We start from the raw sequence: 21,466 nt of genomic DNA, 5'->3' as shown, positions 1-21,466 counted from the left end.
AAAAGTGCGTTCAGCAGACCAAGTGGCTGCTTTACAGATATCAGTCAGGGGAACTTTGCTTAGAAAAGCCACGGAGGTAGCCATCGATCTAGGTGAGTGAGTTCTGATGTCTGCTGGAGGCATAACTTTCTGTATCTGATAACAGAGTTGGATACAGTCAGAAATCCATTTTGAAAGTCTCTGGGTCAAAATAGGTGTCCCCCTGGATCGCTCTGCGACGGAGACAAAGAGTCTAGAAGAATTCCTAAAGGGCTTGGTTCTATGCAAATAGAAGGACAAAGCCCTGCATACGTCTAGGGTATGCATTATGGATTCAAAAGAGTTTGCATGTGATTTAGGAAAGAAGGTCGGCAGGTGTATTGGTTCATTGATGTGGAATGATGAATGGACCTTTGGAAGAAATTTGGGGTGTAATTGAAGGGTAACTTTGTCCTTAAAAAATAGGGTATATGGTGGGTCTGCCATGAGAGCTGCTATTTCTCCTGCCCGTCTGGCAGAAGTGATTGCCACTAAGAATGCTGTTTTCATAGAAAGGTGTAAGAGGGAGCAAGGGGCTAGGGGTTCAAATGGTTGTTGAGTTAAGCAAGATAATACTAAGTGAAAGTCCCGTGGAGCAGTAGGATGTCTAACATCTGGGTATAGGGATTGAAATCCTTTGGTATGATGCAAAAAGAAAAGGAGTACTTGTGGCACCTTAGAGACTAACCAATTTATTTGAGCATGAGCTTTCGTGAGCTACAGCTCACATAATTTTGGTAATTAATTGATCTTTAAATATTCATGATAAATAGGCCCAGTGGCCTGTGATGGGATGTTAGATGGAGTGGGATCTGAGTTACTATAGAAAATTCTTTCCTGGGTATCTGGCTGGTGAATCTTGCCCATATGCTCAGGGTTTAGCTGATCGCCATATTTGGGGTCAGGAAGGAATTTTCCTCCAGGGCAGATCGGAAGAGGCCCTGGAGGTTTTTCGCCTTCCTCTGTAGCATGGGGCACGGGTCACTTGCTGGCGGATTCTCAGCTCCTTGAAGTCTTTAAACCATGATTTGAGGACTTCAATAGCTCAGACATAGGTGAGAGGTTTTTCGCAGGAGTGGGTGGGTGAGATTCCGTGGCCTGCGTTGTGCAGGAGGTCGGACTAGATGACCATAATGGTCCCTTCTGACCTTAGTATCTATGAATCTCTGAGAAAACATTTAGTGATCAGATGAGCAAACACAGAGGTACTGTCAATTTTATCATGGAAAGTTGTCGTAGCAGCCAGGTGGACTTTGATGGAGCTAAAAGAAAGGCCAGATTGTTTGAGGTCTAACATGTAGTTGAATATAAGAGGAAGAGGTGGAGACATAGCAGGCAGTTGTTTAGTTGAGCATCATTGCGTAAATCTTTTCCACTTTTGGAAATAGGTGGTGCAAGTAGACTGTGTTGTGCTATGTAGGAGCACTCTGAACTTCGTCAGAGCTTGCTATTTCGTTTTGGGAGAACCATGTCGGAACCAAGCTTTGAGGTGAAGCATGGACAGGTTGGGGTGGAGAAATCGGCAGTGTTGCTGCAATAGGAGGTTTGGAATGAGAGGCAATGAGGTTGGTGGTTGAGTTGACATCCTGGTGAGGAATGGGAACCATGGTTGTCTAGGCCATGCTGGAGCAATCAGGATCACCTTGGCACGATCTGTTTGCATATTTGTCAGAACTCTGTTGAGAATCGGGATTGGGGGGAAAGCATAGAGTAAGTTCCGGTGCCACGGAATCATAAATGCATCTCCCAGGGAGTGTTTGCCCAGTCCTGCTCTAGAGCAAAATTCGGGGCATTTCCTGTTTTCCGCAGTTGCGAATAGGTCTATGGTTGGGTAGCCCCAATGCGGAATATGTTGATTATGATCGTTTAGTTTATCTCCCATTTATGGTCCCATGGAAACTGTCTGCTTAATTCGTCCGCTGTGGTATTCATAGCCCCGGGAAGGTAGGCGGCTGATATCCGGATATTGTTCGCAAGGCACCAGTTCCAGAGTTTCACAGCTTCTGTGCAAAGCAAATGAGAGCAAGCTCCTCCCTACCCATTTACACAGAATATGCAGGCAATGTTGTCTGTCATTATCTGTACATGTTGGTTCCGGATTAATGGGAGGAAGTGACGGCAGGCATTGCTCATAGCACAAAGTTCCAGGACGTTTATGTGCATGGAGGTTTCCATTGGAGACCATAGCCCCTGGGCTGTGTGATGTAATGTGTGAGCACCCCACGCAGGGGATGCATCACAAGTCATTATGATGGATGGAGCCTCCTGGAGAAAGGGAAGAGGTTGGAGGCAACCATCCACCACAGGAGACGGTCCTTGACTTGGAAAGGTATGGATAGGGGTTTGTTTAGGGAATGCACATTGGGTCTGTAAACCGTGGCCAACTAAGCTTGGAAGCACCTCATGTAGAGTCAGGCATTTTTGACCACGAAAGTGCACGAAGCCATGTGACCTAGTAGTTGTAAACAGTCTCGAGCGGTGACTTGAGGACTGTTGAGAAGTTATGTTGCCAGCTGCTTTATGGTGTTGAAGCAATAGGACAGGAGAGATGCTATTCCCATCCGGGAATCGAGGTGTGCTCCGATGAACTCCAGGTGCTGGGTAGGAATTAATGTGAATTTGTCGTTGTTTATTTGTAGGCCAAGGGACAGGAAACTATCGATGGTGAGTTGCGTGAATCAAAGCACTTCGTTGAGCATTGAGACTTTGAGGAGGCAGTCGTCTAGGTAAGGAAATATTGTGACTCCTTGCTTCCTGAAGTGGGCAGTAACTACATCCAGGAGCTCGGAAAAAACACGGAGGGCAGTGGATAGGCCGAAGAGTAGTATCCTGTATTGAAAATATGTCGAGCTGAGGGTGAAATGAAGGAAGTGTCTGTGGGCTGGATGTATTGTCACATGAAAATAAGCATCCTGTAGGTCGAGGGCTCAAAACCAATCACCCTGCTACAGCACTGGGATTATGGTGGCGACAGTAACCATTTTGAACTTTTTCTTGATAAAATTGTTGAGCCACCTGAGGTCCAGAATTGGTCGCCAACCCCCTCATTTTCTTTTCTGTTAAGAAATAATGGGAGTAAAACCCCTTCCCTCTGTGTCTTTTGGGCACAAGCTCCACTGCTCCCAAGGAGATGATGTACTTCTTGCGGGAGCAGTTGCTCATGAGAGGGGTCCCTGAAGAGGGACGGGGGAGGGTGGGTGGGTAGGAGGCATGGATAGGAAGGGGATGGAATAGCCAAGTGTGATGACCTCTAAAACCCACTTGTCAGTGGTAATGTTGTACCATTAATGGAAGAATGGTTGTAGGCAGTGTCCAAAAGTAGGGACAGGTAGTGTAAGCGCTGAAGTGGGAAAATTGTTTTCAAAACCCTCGACCAAGGCTTCAAAATCTGCTTGTTATTCGGAAGGGGTTGAGATACTACCGCAGAATTGGGGCGGCAACGCTGGTATCTGGGTCTCTGGTGTTGTTGCTGTTGTTGGTCGTGTGATCTCTGGAAGTGCTGGGTATATGTGGGGTAGTGTGAACATTGGTAAGGTTGGTATCTATATTGTTGCCTTCTGTTCGTAGGGGTTTGTATTCCTAAGGACCGGAGAGTTGCCCTTGAATCCTTCATTGAGTGAAGGACATCGTTCGTTGTGGAGACAAACAGTTTGTCGCTGTTGAATGGAAGGTCTTCAATAGTAGTCTGGACCCCTCTCGAGGAAATGAAGAGGAAGAGAGCCACGAACCTCGGTGCATGACTACTGACGTAGCGGTGGATCTTGCTGCAGTACTGGCCGCATCAAGGGCTGCTTGAAGAGCGGTACATGATATGATTTGTACCTCAGAGACTAAAGCAATGAATTGTTGTTTCTTTGCTTCTGGAATGTCCTCAATAAAGTCCATGAATTTGTTGTAATTTTTGTGATCACATTTTGCCAGAACGGCCGTAAAATTAGCAATTCAAAATTGTAGGGTGGGAAGATGCGTATACTTTACGTCCAAGCAGATCTAAACGTTTACAGTCTTTATCGGCTGGGGTGGAGCGGGGATACTGGTGCTTGTTCTTTTGGTTGACTGCGCCATCTACAGCAAATTAGGTGCTGGATGCGTGAAAAGAAATTCAGAGCCCTTGGAAGGGATGAAGTACTTGTGGTCCACTTGTTTGCAGGTAGGTAAGCTTGCAGCAGGAGTCTGCCAGATGGCTTTGGCAGGTTCCAGAAGGGCTGGGTTGATCAGCAATGCAACCCTGGAAGAAGGCGGCGGCTGCAGGACGTCCATTAACTCATGCTGCTGTTCAGGAACCTCCTCCAGATTGATTCTTAATTTACTGGCCACTCTTTTGAAAAGGTCTTGAAATTTTGAAAAGTCATCTGAAGATGACGGGGGAGGAGGAAGCAGGGCTTCGTCAGGCGTAACAACTGGGTCTACTGGGTTAGAGACAGGTCGTGCCTGATTCTGCACTTCTGATGGTGCTGTCTGGTGACTGGCACCAGTGGCAGGTTCATGAGCTTGTGGTGCCGGGCCAGTGTCGGGCCTGGTTGAGGTGGCATAGCGAGTGTGGTCTTGAGGATTGGATGCCCATGGGATCAATATTGCCACTGTGGTACCATCCACGGGGCAGGATCCTGAGAGTAGGAGAAGGCGATGTTTCTGTGACCTGTATTAACTGAGGTCTGAAGACGAAACTCTTCATATGGTGAAAAATCCTCCTGGAGACCAGCTTCCTCCTCACTGGAGGAAGGCTGTTCGGACTGGCTGAGCATTTGTCAAGAAGTAGGCATTCAGTAAGGGTGACTGCAGAATGGGTGACAAGCAGGTCACTTGACTGTGTAAATTGCAGTGCTGAAGCGCCTCTGTGTGGTGAGGGCTGTGCAAAAGGAATCTGCTGCAACAAAAAGTTCCTCTACACCGGTGTTCTGTAAAGTTGTTTGGCTGCCGGCCAGCTCAGCGGGTGTCGGTGACGGGACGGTGATAGCCTGTTGGGGGTCAGACACGGCTGCATGTGTCGGCACCGCTTCCACCGCAGTGCCGAAAGGTGCCACCTGAGAGGCAGGCAACTGGAAGCCTGAAGCCTCGGCACCGGAGCAGTGCGCTACTACCACACCTGCAGGCAGGTTGCGCCCAGTGCGTCAAAAAACTGTTCAGCTGGGGAAGCTCTGGGAGGGAGGCAGTAGACCTGCCGGGAGAAGCCTTCTCCCGCGAAGTTCGCTTCGCAGGTGACAGAAGGTGATGGTTTTTTGAAGTTTTCTTCATCTTCTTAGATGTGGGGGGGGCTGTGGCATGGAGCGGAGCCAGAATCAGTGCCTGGGTCTGAAGCGGACCCTAAGGATCTTTGCAGCAGGAGCAGCTTTAGCCTCAACTCCCTGTCCTTTCATGCCCTAGACTTAAGTTTGTTGCAGTGGGCACATTTTGGGGGGATGTGGGACTCCCCCAAACATTTTATGCATTTTGAATGGCCATCTGACAGAGGGATGGCATCCTTACAATCAGAGCAGTGCTTAAAGCCTGGGAAGCCAGCATGTTGAAAGTGGCTGCGCTGACAGGAACTAAGAGAATTTTATTTTTTATTTTTTTTGAGAGAGAAACTAACACTACTGGTAACACTAATAACTAATACTATTGGTAACTAACTATCTAACAGGGTAAGAGTAACAAGGGAGAAAAAGTTTTCTAACGAGTCTGCTGAGCTCTGTCTCAGGCCAGGGACGGCAGAGAAGGAACTGAGGAGACCAGTCGTGCACACGTACTATTAAGGTACACTCAGAGCGGGGGGCAAGCTCTGCGCATGCGCGACCCGTATGAGTACTCCTGTAAAAACCTCAGAGCGAAGGCACAGGGACGCACCAACACCTAGAGTGGAGCACCCATGGGGACAGCTCTCAAAGAAGAATGTTCAGTACAGAGCTCTTGCAGGGAGTTGCTATATAGGCTATGGCTAGAAAATAACTGACAAGGTCCTAGAGGGAGCTGAGGCAATGAAAGATGGAATGGAAGATGGGAGCTGTTCCTACTCCTACCAGAGTTTCAGAAGCTGATAATTTTAAGACCTTGTCTTGCACTAGCAAGCTGAGGTCCAAGAGTGAAAATCCTGTGTGCATTGTATTGTTAAAGAATGATATTTAAAAGGAAAATATATATAGAGAGAGAAAGGGAAAGCCACTAAAATAATTTAAATGATGTTCAGTTACAAATGAAATAAGAAAAGGAAGTTAAAAAACATGATTCACTCTACTACTTTCATCTCATTCAGCCTGCATTGCTGGGTTCTGGAAAGCATGACAACAGAAGCTGGCTTCTCAGGCTCTCAAAAATAATTAGTGCCACAAGATGTCACACTTTAAGTGAATTGTTCTGCAAGTAGTGCAAAAAGACGTATCAGTCTGCGATGCTACAGCTATATGTTATAATCTCCAGATAGAATAGGATGAGTTAAGAGGCTCACTCTATAATATGGCAATACCCAGCTGAATAGAAGATTTAATGATTATATTACTACATAATGTTTCTCTAAATAAAAAGTTCACTGTTGCAACAATTCACATTTTATTTCTTAAATTCACATGGCCATGATTTATAAACTTTTAAAATCAAATCAGTCACCCCCAACTTAGATTTTTTTTCTCAGTGTGTGCATCTAAGTGTGTTCAAGAAGTATCTATGAGCTTAGTGCCAGTGAAATTTAAACACTCAGTCCAGATGAATACACACATAAAATGAAGGTATAATGAATTCCTTCATTATAACAAATGTAATGTGTTTCTCTTGGATAGTACAGAAAAAGTATGCAGTATGTTAGAGGTTGTCATGGGCTAATAATTACACAAGTGGCTCAAAAATAAAATGATTACAAGTTCAGGAGCAATTTTAATAAATGAAGGTTTTTTAAAACTGTTTTTATTTATTTATGTAGGTGTCCAAAAAAGAGGGAGTCCTTTATAGATACTCTTAGCTTGAAAAATTGTGTAATTTTTAAAATAGAAGTACTCCACATCAGTGTTCATAATCTGGATTGTCTTTTAAAAATATTTCTAGGGCCTTTAACATGCCTAATTATATTTTAGTAAAAATCTCCCTTTTTATAGTTCACTATTTTTATTACATATGCTTTATATTTGCCTTGCTGTTTTACATATTTTATATATGTAATATGTATCAAAATACATTAAAATTAAAACCAGTGGCAGTATTAATATTGGAAAAGGCTAGCTTTCATGAATTTTAGTGGTGTTTAATTTTAAAACAGTTCATATCATTTTGTCAGTGAAGTGGAAAAATCTGGAAATGACAAAAAATATTTTGTTAGTCAAAACTAGAGACAACTAGGAAGATCTTCAGAGGAATGTGATCTCTCTCTCTCATTCTCTGGAAAACTTGTCTAACAGAACAATTCTATGTTGCCCATAACTTGAGCATGGATAGCTTACCTGTGGTTCAGTAAAGAATAAAATCAGTTGTTCTTCAGAGATGGAGGATAATACAGTTTTTGCCAAAAAATATCTATGACAAGTAAATCCTTAAGAAAATCACTAGAAGATAAGATTACCTACCACTAGGAAGTCAAAACTGGCATTTAAGTAGCTAAAAACACCAATCATCAATCCACCAGTTTTAAAATTACAATTTAACTAGCCAGTTGTTTTGTCAATAGGTGCATCTTTTGAAGGTCTACATGCACATTTTATGCTGGAGGAGCATCTGATCACAACTGGAGTGAAATCTCTAAACAAGGCAACAAGAAATCTAGGTACAAATTGCAAAGGACACTGTTTGGATTTCTTATGCTGGAGTTGGCGATTGTATTTGCTGGTGGTATATTCCCCCAATATACTATACTGCATGTGCACATCATACATATACACAATATTAATGGGAAATAAAAGATGCATATAAGATCTCATTACAAAATACCCAACTTTATCCAATGAAGTCTTTCTTTTCAGCACCTCCTATACCCAACACATGATGCTAAAAAGTGTAATCTCTGTTGAATACAAAATTGGTAAGCAATCATCCACACTAGATACACTTGGCAAGTCAGTGAACACATGATCACCTGAAAGTGATACTCACATAATGAAGCATACATCTGTTACTAGTTCAAAGTTAGTAAAACCTCAGAGTGAACACAGAGCCAATTTTGCATAAACTAAAACTGACATTTTTCCAAGGATGGCCTACAGCAAGATCAGAGTTACAACCAAACAAACTATTCTCATTTATGGTAAAAATGAGTGAGATGACTTCTTCTTGATAAAATAAAGACTGACAGTTCTAGCAGTAACAAGAAAAGAAACAACAACTAAGACCCACAGCATCTTGGTACTGAAACCTTAATTAAAAGGTAAGCGATTTTGTTTTGGCCTGGGATTGTAATACACGTATAATTGTTTCCAAAAAGCACAGACAAAAGAGCTGAAAAAGGATCAAGTCCCAGAAAGACCATGGCAAAATAAAGGATTTATTTGAATTCATATAAAATTAATTTACTATTGATTGCTACTATAGGTTTGTACTTTCAAAACTAATCTATATCAAATCTGTAAATCTTTAAATCAGGACTTGGTATCTTTCTAAGGGCTTAGCTACACATGGGGCAAGGAAGAGTGTATGCTTGTGGATTAGGTTTCTGTTAAACTGTTGCAGAATAAACATTCCAAAATAATTGCATCCACATGGTCGGGTTTTCGCTGCTTTGCTCTGAATCAGCGCGTACACATGGTACTGACTTTTTTCAAAGTGAGCACTCAGCATTCTGGGCAGCTATCCGTAGTGCTTTGTCCCCAGCTGTGACACAGCACCCCATATTCATCATAGTTGTATCATTATATGATTATGACATAGTTATGATGTATGATACAAAATGTTATGATACAAAATGTGCCATGTAAGGTGTCTATGAAAAATATGAATATCCTATTTGTGTGCATGTATCGTTTTCATATCTGAAGTTATGAATATTAACTATTTATCTGTATTTCAGATGTGGTTACACCTGAGTAACACCCACTCGGCAAGATGCTTCCAGTCTAGACAGCTGGTTGTGAAGGGCCTGTTCAAGGTAATGGGCCATTAAAGGAAATAGTAGACTTTAGGAGAAGCTTATCCCCCACCTGGTGAGCCTTCCTGAGAATGCTCCAGACAGCCTATGAGTAATGGCTGCTATGACTCAGCACAGCATGTAAGGGCATGTGACCAGACTACATGACATTGAACTGCATTTTGGTACCTATATTTTTCCACAAACCGGGCTGGAAACTTAGCTTGGAACAAAGGGTTCCTGCCATATGGAAAAACTATACAAAAGAGAATTCTTGAGGAACAAAGACTGAACTGGCGGAAGTGCTGGTCCCAGGCTAAAGGGATTTCTAACCTACGTATGGAAACTTGGTGGACTGCTTGTATAATCAATCAGGGTGAGAAATTGCTAATCCAAATCCTTTCGATCTAGTATATTAGGATTAGTTTGCAGTTTCTGTTTGTTAGATAATCTGCTTTGATCTGTTTGCTATCACTTATAATCACTTAAAATCTATCTTTCTGTTGTAAAGAAACTTGTTTTATGGTTTATTTTAACCAGTGTGTCTTTGAAGTGAAGTGTCTGGGAAAATCTCACCTTGGTTAACACAGGCTTAGTGCCTGTAACTTAGTCCCACACTGAGGGGAAAGCGATCTATATTAATGAGCTTGCATTGTACAGATCCCTGTGCAATGCAAGATGGTATAATTCTGGGTGTATATCCAACAAGGGGGCAAGGCTGGGGAGATGGGAAATTAGCTGTTGTCTTCTGTTTGTCGTTGAGTGACTTAGATAAAGCACTCAGGTAGCTCAGTTGGGTGTTTGATGCCACCTGCTGTCATTTTGGGTGAGAACAGGGCCTGGAGAGGCTAGCTGAATCACCAGCAGAGTAGTGTGAGAAGGGGCAACCCAGTTGACTGGTTAGGAAGCACAGCAGTTCCCGTGGCTCCCAGACTGCACCCTGGGAGTGACAACCCATCATGTAGTGCATACACATGGCATTGACTTTTTTCAAAGCAAGCACTTAGCATTCTGGGCAGGTATCCCATAGTGCTTTGTCCCCCTGCTGGGCTCTACAGATTCTGGAATTTTTCTCATGGCACATTGTGGGATACCTACAGGAAGCCCCTAGAATTCTGGGACTTAAGATCAAACTAAAATTTCCATGATTCTTCTGTCTTTTGTGAGCCAAAGCCATTTTAAAACTGCTGTCAGGCTCGGGGGACGTCAGTTACTTGCCACTGCCCAGGCACCAATTAACACACAATTTCTGATGCACACACATTTATAATCATGCACCCAGACAGATCTGGAAGCTAGCTGCCATACTGCTGAGCCAATTTTGGTAGAGGAAGAAGAGGAGGAAATTGGACAACTACTCATGGATACAATTTTTCTGGAGCAGCTTCACTTGATTCTATGCCATTTCTGGGTTTGGGAAACCAGCATCGACTATTCGGAAAGGACAGTGATCTGGTTCTGGGATGGCCAGCAAAGGAGGCAAAATTTCAGACTGACATGCCATGTACATAGGGGTCTAGCCAGAGCTCACCCTGAAGCTGCACTACCATCACACCAACATGAAACCTTCCCTTAATTTTGGAAAATGTGTGGCCATAGCCATCTGGAAACTCACCATCTCCAACTGATACGGATTAATAGCTAAGCAATCTGGTGTTAGTAAGATCAGCTGTCGGGGCTGTTGCCAGGGAGGTGTGTGCTGCTATAAAGAAGTTGTTGATGGTATGGCTTGGAAAGCTTGGCAATGCACAGGAAATTGGTGGATTTGCAGTGGTTGGGATTCCTGATTTATACTGGGGCCACTGATGGGAACCTTGTGCCCACTCTCCTGCTCCCCCCCACCCGCCAGGCCTCAGGGTTTACAAACAGAAAGGGGTATTTCTCCATGCTGCGCCAAGGTATAGTTGATGAGGTAGCCTGGAAAGGTTCATGATACTAGCATCTTTTAAAACTCATGCCTGTTTTATTTAACAAAAATTGGCATTTTTGCTCCCAGGACAACTATATACCATAACGGTGTTGTGATTCCCACTGTGATTCTGGGATAGCCCGCTTATCTTTAACTTCCCTGCCTTATGAAGCCTTTTATTGGACACTTAGGATGCCAGAAAGGACCTTCTGAATTATATCCTGAGTAGCTACAAAATGACAATGAAGTGTGTATTTATAAGTCTGAAAGGAAGGTGACCTTGTCACATAGTGAGGCTGGAGATTCCTGTCACAACTGCTTGCTGGGTTTTGCATAATAATCTGTGAGAGGGAGAGAGAGCACATCAGTAACAGGTGGGAGGCAGAGATGCAAAGAGTTTCAGGCAGCTATGAACAACCAGTGAGGCTTCCTTTGCCAACTACAGCAAATCATCAGGGCCACAGGTCAGGGATGCCCTGTGCTCCTATTCTGAGGCTACGAGTTGAGGTGTTGAAATATAATTTTATTATGCACTGTGGCATGGTTTCATAACTCTGTGTATGGTTTTACTCAAACAGAAGATTTGGCTTTTAAAATGCTTTATGCAACTGACTGGGGTGTTTATCATATTTATGGGAGATCTGGTGTTTTATGAGACTTTAGTGAAGTTTTGTGAAAAAAATTTTACTGATCAAATAGCACAAATAATAAACACCATTTATAGAACAAAACTGCAAACTTTTATTGATTCCAATCACAACATAAAACAAAGCAAACCTTATACAACATTACAGTGAAGATGTGTAACAAATGCCTAGAAGTTCTGAGTTTGTACAAATGTTTGTGCTGTATTGGTCACATGCATGTGTAGGTAGGAGATTTCTGCATGTTATCTTTGCCTTCTGGTATAGGATGGTGTGGGAAGAAACCATCATTTGTGGGTGTAGAAGTTAAGGAGGGCTCCCTGCATTCACTGTTTTCAACATCCTGGGTGGTGGTGGTGGAGGGACGAAAGTACCTCGTTTGAACTTTAGAAACAGTACTGCTGCTCCCAGTACGCGTTATTCTCCATGGGCTGCAGGACATGGTAGGGCTTTGGTTGAGATGCTGAGCCAGAACATTGCAGCAAAATGCTCTCCATCAAGACTAATTTTTTATATCAGGTCCAGGAGCTGTTTTTGCCCATCCCTGTCTTTCTCAGTGGTTTCCCTTGTCAATTCTGTCTTCTTCTCTCTCAGCAAGGACAATTTCTCAGTCCTTCTGTCTCTCTGCAAGGAGAACATCCCTCTACTCTTCTGTTTTCTTAGCCCTTTTCTGGGATGCTGACAAGTTTTGGTCTTTTTTTTCGTGCCCCAGAGACTTTCCATGCATTTTGCAATTTGTGACAGTCCTGTCCTTGGGTGCCATGCACCATCAGGCACAGGAGCTGGGGAAGCTGAGAAACCAAAGTAGTATTTATTGTAGTATTTCAGGTCTCTAGGCTTCAATAATAAACTGTTGCTTTTGTCTCAGTTTTGGAATACCATTTTCACAGTCTCTTCCTAGTCTGGGGAGAACTTGCACATTGTAAGACATTTTCCATCTTACTTGTCTTTTGTATAATAACCCTAATACTATGTTGTTGTAGAGATTGGCTAGATGTGCAGCATGGTTTGGGGATTAGGTCTGGTGTTTTATGTTCGGCTAGCAGGCTGAGTGGACAAACAACAGCATTTGAGGTTTGCATAGGCTAGGTGGTTGACTGGGAATATGCAGGGGGAAGGTTAGTAAATGCACATAGAATCATAGAATATCAGGGTTGGAAGAGACCTCAGGAGGTCATCTAGTCCAACTCCCTGCTCAAAGCAGGACCGATCGATCCCCAACTAAATCATCCCAGCCAGGGCTTTGTCAAGCCTGACCTTAAAAACTTCTAAGGAAGGAGATTCTACCACCTCCCTAGGTAACGCATTCCAGTGTTTCACCCCACTACTAGTGAAAAATTTTTTCCTAATATCCAACCTAAATCTCCCCCACTGCAACTTGAGACCATTACTCCTTGTTCTGTCATCTGCTACCACTGAGAACAGTCTAGAGCCATCCTCTCTGGAACCCCCTTTCAGGTAGTTGAAAGCAGCTATCAAATCCCCCCGCATTCTTCTAGTCCCCGTAGACTAAACATCCCCAGTTCCCTCAGCCTCTCCTCATAACTCTTGTGTTCCAGTCCCCTAATCATTTTTGTTGCCCTCCGCTGGACTCTTTCCAATTTTTCCACATCATTCTTGTAGTGTGGGGCCCAAAACTGGACACAGTACTCAGATGAGGCCTCACCAATGTCGAATAGAGGGGAACAATCACGTCCCTCGATCCACTGGCAATGCCCCTACTTCTACATCCCAAATGCCATTGGCCTTCTTGGCTACAAGGGCACACTGTTGACTCATATCCAGCTTCTCGTCCACTGTAACCCCTAGGTCCTTTTCTGCAGAACTGCTGCCGAGCCATTCGGGTCCCTAGTCTGTAGCAGTGCATTGGATTCTTCCATCTTAAGTGCAGGTCTCTGCACTTGTCCTTGTTGGACCTCATCAGATTTCTTTTGGCCCAATCCTCCAATTTGTCTAGGTCCCTCTGTAACCTATCCCTACCCTCCGGCGTATCTACTTCTCCTCCCAGTTTAGTGTCATCTGCAAACTTGCTGAGGGTGCAATCCACACCATCCTCAAGATCATTTATGAAGATATTGAACAAAACCGGCCCCAGGACCAACCCTTGGGGCACTCTGCTTGACACCAGCTGCCAACTAGACAGGGAGCCATTGATCATTAACCATTGAGCCCGACAATCTAGCCAGCTTTCTATCCACCTTATAGTCCATTCATCCAGCCCACACTTCTTTAACTTGCTGACAAGAATACTGTGGGAGACCGTGTCAAAAGCTTTGCTAAAGTCAAGGAACAACACGTCCACTGCTTTCCCCTCATCCACAGAGCCAGTTTTCTCATCATAGAAGGCAATTAGATTAGTCAGGCATGACCTTCCCTTGGTGAATCCATGCTGACTGTTCCTGATCACTTTCCTCTCCTCTAAGTGCTTCAGAATTGATTCCTTGAGGACCTGCTCTATGATTTTTCCAGGGACTGAGATGAGGCTGACTGGCCTGTAGTTCCCAGGATCCTCCTCCTTCCCTTTTTTAAAGATGGGCATGACATTAGCCTTTTTCCAGTCATCCGGGACCTCCCCCGATCACCATGAGTTTTCAAAGATAATGGCCAATGGCTCTGCAATCACACCCGCCAACTCCTTTAGCACTCTTGGGTGCAACGCATCCGGCCCCATAGACTTGTACGTCCAGCTTTTCTAAATAGTCCCGAACCACTTCTTTCTCCACAGAGGGCTGGTCACCTCCTCCCCATGCTGTGCTGCCCAGTGCAGTAGTCTGGGAGGTGACCTTGTTCGTGAAGACAGAGGCAAAAAAAGCATTGAGTACATTAGCTTTTTCCACATCCTCTGTCACTAGGTTGCCTCCCTCATTCAGTAAGGGGCCCACACTTTCCTGGACTTTCTTCTTGTTGCTAACATACCTGAAGAAACCCTTCTTGTTACTCTTAACATCTCTTGCTAGCTGCAACTCCAGGTGTGATTTGGCCTTCCTGATTTCACTCCTGCGTCCCCGAGCAATATTTTTATACTCTTCCCTGGTCATTTGTCCAATCTTCCACTTCTTGTAAGCTTCTTTTTTGTATTTAAGATCAGCAAGGATTTCACTGTTAGCTGGGGGAACTGAAAATATCAAGGAATAATCCCCTTCAGATCTTAAATTCCCAGGCACAGATACCAATTTTTAGAACACAACATGGTGGGGAGGGAGGACTGGAAGCTGACCAGGTTTGGAAAGGCTCTTAACTCTTGGTGGTGCCCACTGGACAACAAGAACAAAATATTTTTTAAGTTACCCATACAGTTTTATTGTAATATAGGCCAGAATACTTACTGTGAGAGGTCTCCTTCCCAGCACTATCATGCTGAGTATACACCTGGGTTTGGGGAATTGTTTGTTTCAATGGGTTTGCCTTAGGTTTGCATGTGGGGAAAAGATCCTGGGCTCCACAGGAAATCTGGTCAGGGTAGGAGACTGTGTTCTCTTTGATGCCTTCAGTACTGTCCGTGACATACCAGGTGGTTGCCTTCCTGGAAAAAAATTGATCCTCAAAGTAGAGGCGAGTACTTGGAGCACTGCAAGAGGTCCTGTTTCTGTTCTTTGTGTGGGTTTTCCCTATAATTCTGCAGGTGGACATTCCCTGTGTTGCAGCAGTCAGAAGTCCGAAGAGTGACCCCTCTTAGTTCTTTGCTTTGATATACACTAGTATATCTTCACATTATGGTATCTGTTGTTAAGGCAGGACTGAATGGTCTTCTCTCCCCAGATCACAAGAAAAATCCCTGACTCTGTGCATGGCTCCATGCTCATGTAATGCTCCAGAAGTGTCTCATCACAAGTGGGGTGTTCCTGACTAGCGGTGAAATTTAGTCAACATGACCACAGAGAAATAGAGGGGACACAGGCAAACACACTAAGGTCTTGGTGTAAAGCAATGTAGTATGGGATGGCAGTGGGAGGACTGAAAAATTAATCTGATACATAGATGCATCCACACAATTGAATTTAACCTTCTTTCAAAGTGGATTATCCAATTTGCACTAATTGGCCACCTAATTTGGAAGGTTTCAGAGTAACAGCCATGTTAGTCTGTATTCGCAAAAAGAAAAGGAGTACTTGTGGCACCTTAGAGACTAACCAATTTATTTGAGCATGAGCTTTCGTGAGCTACAGCTCACTTCATCGGATGCATACCGTGGAAACTGCAGAAGACATTATATACACACAGAGACCATGAAACAATACCTTCTCCCACCCCACTGTCCTGCTGGTAATAGCTTATCTAAAGTGATCATCAAGTTGGGCCATTTCCAGCACAAATCCAGGTTTTCTCACCCTCCGCCCCTCCCCCGCAGAAACTCACTCTCCTGCTGGCAATAGCCCATCCAAAGTGATCACTCTCTTCACAATGTGTATGATAATCAAGGTGGGCCATTTCCTGCACAAATCCAGGTTCTCTCACTCCCTCACCCCCCTCCAAAAACCACACACACAAACTCACTCTCCTGCTGGTAATAGCAGGAGAGTGAGTTTGTGTGTGTATGGGGGGGGGGTAAGAAAACCTGGATTTGTGCTGGAAATGGCCCACCTTGATTATCATGCACATTGTAGGGAGAGTGAGGGAGTGAGAGAACCTGGATTTGTGCAGGAAATGGCCCACCTTGATTATCATACACATTGTGAAGAGAGTGGTCACTTTGGATGGGCTATTGCCAGCAGGAGAGTGAGTTTGTGTGGGGTGGGGCAGAGGGTGAGAAAACCTGGATTTGTGCTGGAAATGGCCCAACTTGATGATCACTTTAGATAAGCTATTACCAGCAGGACAGTGGGGTGGGAGAAGGTATTGTTTCATGGTCTCTGTGTGTATATAATGTCTTCTGCAGTTTCCACGGTATGCATCCGATGAAGTGAGCTGTAGCTCACGAAAGCTCATGCTCAAATAAATTGGTTAGTCTCTAAGGTGCCACAAGTACTCCTTTTCTTTTTGCTAATTTGGAAGAAACTTGTGTCATGTGTATGCAGGGCATTTTAATTTAAAAAAGAATGAAACACCCGACCCAACCATTTGTGTATGAGCCCTAAATTTTAATGAAAGTCATGGTCTTGATGCAGATATTACTGGGTTAGTTTCTATGGCCTATGTTATGCATGAGGTCAGAATAGATTACCACAGATTTTCTGGCCTTAAAATCTATGTAATTACAATTTGCAAGGCATGGAATACCACAGAGTCTGATTACTGCTAATAGATCCAGCAGGAATCCATTAGGGCCTACCAGTTTGTGTACACACTTCAGAGTAACAGGCTAGACAAATGAGCTACTCACACAGGGAAAAAATCTGACAAAGATTTACTCCTTGCCCCTTTTGGATAATAAATACACAGTAATAGAAGGAATGAGTTTGCCAGTACACATGTTAATGAGCAAACAAAGATTTTACAAAGCAAAGAATATACCAATGCTACATATACCATTGGAAGAAACAGTAAACTTGTTTGTGTTTTGCCTAACAGACATATAAAGCTGTTGTGCAAACTGACAACTGGATAACCAGTCCAAATGAGAATGAATGTTAAAAAACTGGAAGCCAACAGAATCACTATCCCCATAGAAGCAGCAGGATTACATATTGTGGAAATGAACAGTGGAAGGTGCTAGAGAAATGTTCATGTTACCAGGAAGAGACATCACAAATCTCTACTGATACAGGAGAAAGGTGAAAGCTTGTTTCTCCATGGAACAGATAAGGCAACAAAAATCTGCATCACTGCCAGTAGACTCATTACAGGCACTAACATCACCAAAGTCACCGAGCACAAAATAAATTCAGTAAATAAATTTCAGTATTTTTATTCAGAAATTAAATGACCTAGGCAATAAAACATATTTGTTATAGTAAAATGCTGACAAATTCAAAACAAAAAGCTGGGGTCCAGAGCAATAAAGCAACAGGACAAAATTGCAAAGTATTACTACTGGTCAGGGGCAGCTAATTATTTTCCCCAGCATCTTTCCATAGGTCAACTTTCCAAAAATGTACTTTATGAAAGCCGGATCATGAGATCAGGCCTCTGGAGATGCAGATGACCAAGTGTGTCACAATTTTGCAAGAGTTACCAAGAACTCGCTAAATGGAGGGTAGAGGTTTTTGAAAATCCAACCACATTTAAAATATTCCTTAAAAAACAGATTAAGAATTTGCCCATCACCAAACAAAATTTCCTTATTATAACAGCTCAAGCAGTATTTAAATATGTAGCAAACCTCAATTCCACAGATTGCAAGTGAGATTAAACTTAATCCATACTGCACATCACTATGTATTGCATAGTACTAATTTAACTTTCAGGAACCTTAGAAATGTATACATCAGCCACTGAGTTTCATTTCATTACTCAACATAATTTTCCATTACAAAATTGGGAGAGGCAACTGTCAGTATGGTTAGCTGGATATTTTACTTCAGCTCTCATCAATGTACAGTTTGATACATTCTTTGAAAACAAAAGGCCAAATTTTTAGAAGAATGTTGAAGCTTACTGAACAGAAACATATATAGCTTTTAAAAACAAAAGTAAATCAGTTCATCAGGATAATAAAAATACCCTGGCAATCTTTCTTTGACTGAAACTCTGTTTCAACAGTATTTAAGCACTGGGGCAGGGACTGTCTTTTCATTCTGTGTTTGTACAGCACCGAGCACAATGGAGTCCTGGTCCATGACTAGGGTGCCTACGCGCCATGACAAACAAAATAAACAAATAAAAAGAGTTGGCCCTATATATAGGTATGTATTTCTTCATAAACCATTACTATATACCTCCCATGGTTTCTTGTGCTGATGCCCTGTTCTAACTTTGACATATAATTCATATGACAGAGTCATAGAAACTAATTATAAATAAGAAGTGAGAAATGATCACTTTTACTGTGACACCAAGGGAGTCTGTTTCCTCATGGAGGTATTTGATCCCACTTCCATAATCATTCTTCATTGTGAACACTATTTTGCTTACCTTGCGTGGCTGAAAATCATACTTCACACAATGCTGAAAACCTTTTCCTTTTGATTTCAACGATGTAACTATTAAGCAGTTGCCAACGAAATGAGCAGAGTACCCAACTCCTTTGCTAGTGCGAAAACTGAAAAGAAAGAATAATTAAGGACAAAGTAGTATAAAACGCTCTGGGACAAAGGGAATTTTGGGCACAACCCCCAGTAAATCTTTACAAGCAATACAACTTTTGAAGCACAGATCAAAATATTTTCCTTTCTTTTAGATTATTAGCTGATGTATCAGGGAAATAGATTAAATAGATCTACACACATTAATCTAGGTATTTAGACAATATTAAAGCTCAGTTCTCTCAAAAACAGCAGTTACTCATATAAAACTCCTGGGAAGTACAAAATATCATCTCCACTTTACAGAGAGAAATGTTGCACTAAGACATTAAGGGCCAGATTTTTTAAAGAATGTAGGCACCTAAAAATGAAGATAGACGCCTAAAGGTAATTTCAAAAGAACCTAGGCAGCTAACTTCCATTTTAGGAGTCAGGGACCTTAGTGCTTTGAAAATCTCATTAGGTGCCTAAATTCCTCTAAAAGTATGTCCCTAAGTAACCACTAGGAACTGAACCCAAATATCCTGAGTCCCTGTTCAATGCCACAATCACAAGATCATTCTTCCTCTTTGTTACATATTATGTATCATATCATATATATGTAGGTCAACAATTAAAGCCTAAAATTAGGCTCCTAATCCATATTCAGACACCTAAACAGAAGTGACCTGATTTTCAAAAGTGATGAGCATCTACTAACCCCTCAATGCGCTATGTCCTCCCAATTATCTCCTGCCAGTTCTGATTACCCTGACTCCCTGTATCATCCTGTCCCCTACACATTTCATCTAATTTCTTTTCCCCTATGCTTTCTAATACATGACTGAATTACCCTCTCCTAAAAAAGCCTCTTTTAACCCCATCTGCCACTGCATCTACTATCCCTTTTCCTCCTCCCCTTTAAATCCAGGTGCTTTGACAATGGTATTTTTTCCTTTGCCTTGACTTCTTCTCCCCCCGCCACTTAGATCCTCACCATAGTCCTTTATAGACTTACCATAAGGATACAAATCACAGTGCTTTTTAGTCATTTCTATCTTCATCTTACATTTACGCCTGTGCTTTCAAATGTCATTTGCTCCCTCCTTGGGCTTTCTCGTTTTTGTATTCAGCTGATTTTTCGATCTTCCACAACTTCATCAGGAGCTCTTCCTTCTTCTGCCCTTGCCCGCTTTTCATCAGTGTCCCAATGGATATTGTCCTTGGTCTTCTCTTCTCCTTCTACAACTTATTCCTTGGGAATCTCAACTGCCCAATCCCACATATGCACCTCTGTCAACTACCAACTAAAGACTTAACTCAGTGAAAACCTATTTCCTCTCATCCAAACTCTCTCTTCTGTCTCTTCTCTCTATCATCATCAATAGCTCAATTATCCTGTCATTCATCAAGGCTCACAACTTACGTGTCATATTCCAAGACAAAAAAATATGTTAAAATGCAGTTAAGGTTGAGACTACATATCAGTAACTTAAAAGGGAAAATACATTACAGGGATTAATTATCCCAAATGCAAGCATTAAAACCCAAAGAAATTCATTGTTCAGGTTATGCTTTAAAAGAAATCCAAACATGTTAAGATATGGAAATACACAGTTCAGGCAACCAAACAACCTTAACTCTTCCTGGTAGCAATGCCATGACAGCAATACAATTATGAAAACACATTAGTGTTTATGGTCCCAGATTGCATTAAACTGATTTTTAAAAGACATTTTTCATATATTTTAACCCCATCATAGTGTTCACTATAGGACAGAGTCAAAGTTGTTTGCTTGCCTTTTACTGTGCACAAATATGTCCAGTCTTCCTCATATGGCTGACTAGTTACAACTAATAAAATTGTTGCATGCAAAATATTTCCTGACCTGAGCTTAACTGTATTATAACAATTAGATAGTCATTAATAAATTAGCTAATTACAACCTACTTTAATCAAATATAGCCTAAGCACAAAATTTCAATTAACGTTAACTCTGTGGAAAGTTTGAAGAGCCTATGTTAGTCAGTTAAGACAATCTGGGATGATAAAGAGACACTCAGATTCTAAATTTCTTAAAGGATGCAGTTTTTAATTAGTTTTTAACAAACTAACAGCTCTGCTTTTCAATTCTTAGAAAATCCATTCTGTACTCAAAGAGTAAGTGTTCTAAGTTTAGGGAGGATATGTTACATTGTCCATGCATAATAAAGATGATGAATCCCTGCTTTAAGCACAAAAGAACACTCAACCTTTACTATAGAGTCACAACCAACCCCTACACAATTACAATTCATTATCTCCCCCTTATATATTCATAGATTATTAAGGCCAGAAGAGACCATTGTGATCATCTGATTTTAGTCTGATCCCCTGCATAACAAAGGGTATAGGATTTCCCTGTAATAATTTCTGCTTCATGTGAAATAGCACCTCTTTTAGAAAAAATCCAGTCTTGATTTAAAAATGTCCAGTGACAGTGAATTTAGCACAACCCTTAGTAAATTGCTCCAATGATTATTTCTCTCCACTATTAAAATGTGCACCTTATTTCTAGTCTGAATTTGTCTAGCTTCTATGTTTTACTGGTAGACTGGTTGGCTGCTTTAAGCCTAATGCATCTTTTACAAAGGACAGGACTTTGTGTTGTTCTGAGTTTCCTCCACTGAGCTGGCAAGTTCAGATTCTGATAGGGTGATCTCTTCCACACAGAATGTGCTTGACTATGCTCAGTTTGGGCATTCAAATTTTTGTGAGATTGCACTCCATGCTAGC

General features: G+C 42.3%; 1 protein-coding gene across 5 annotated transcripts in view; it reads right to left on the bottom strand.

Annotated features, from left to right (window-relative positions):
* The window catches only part of NBEA (neurobeachin), an 843,583-nt gene that overhangs the window by 645,689 nt on the left and 176,428 nt on the right, over positions 1–21,466 (bottom strand). For all 5 annotated transcript variants that reach the window (XM_077806446.1, XM_077806437.1, XM_077806454.1 and 2 more), the window contains exon 6: positions 18,602–18,728. In XM_077806446.1, coding sequence (XP_077662572.1) covers positions 18,602–18,728 — 127 coding nt within the window. The remainder of the gene's footprint in view (positions 1–18,601; positions 18,729–21,466) is intronic.

The sequence above is a fragment of the Eretmochelys imbricata genome, chromosome 1, assembly GCF_965152235.1.
Source record: "Eretmochelys imbricata isolate rEreImb1 chromosome 1, rEreImb1.hap1, whole genome shotgun sequence".
Lineage (NCBI taxonomy): Eukaryota > Metazoa > Chordata > Testudines > Cheloniidae > Eretmochelys > Eretmochelys imbricata.
The sequence above is the reverse complement of the archived record's forward strand: the minus strand, read 5'-3'. Positions and strand labels throughout refer to the sequence as shown.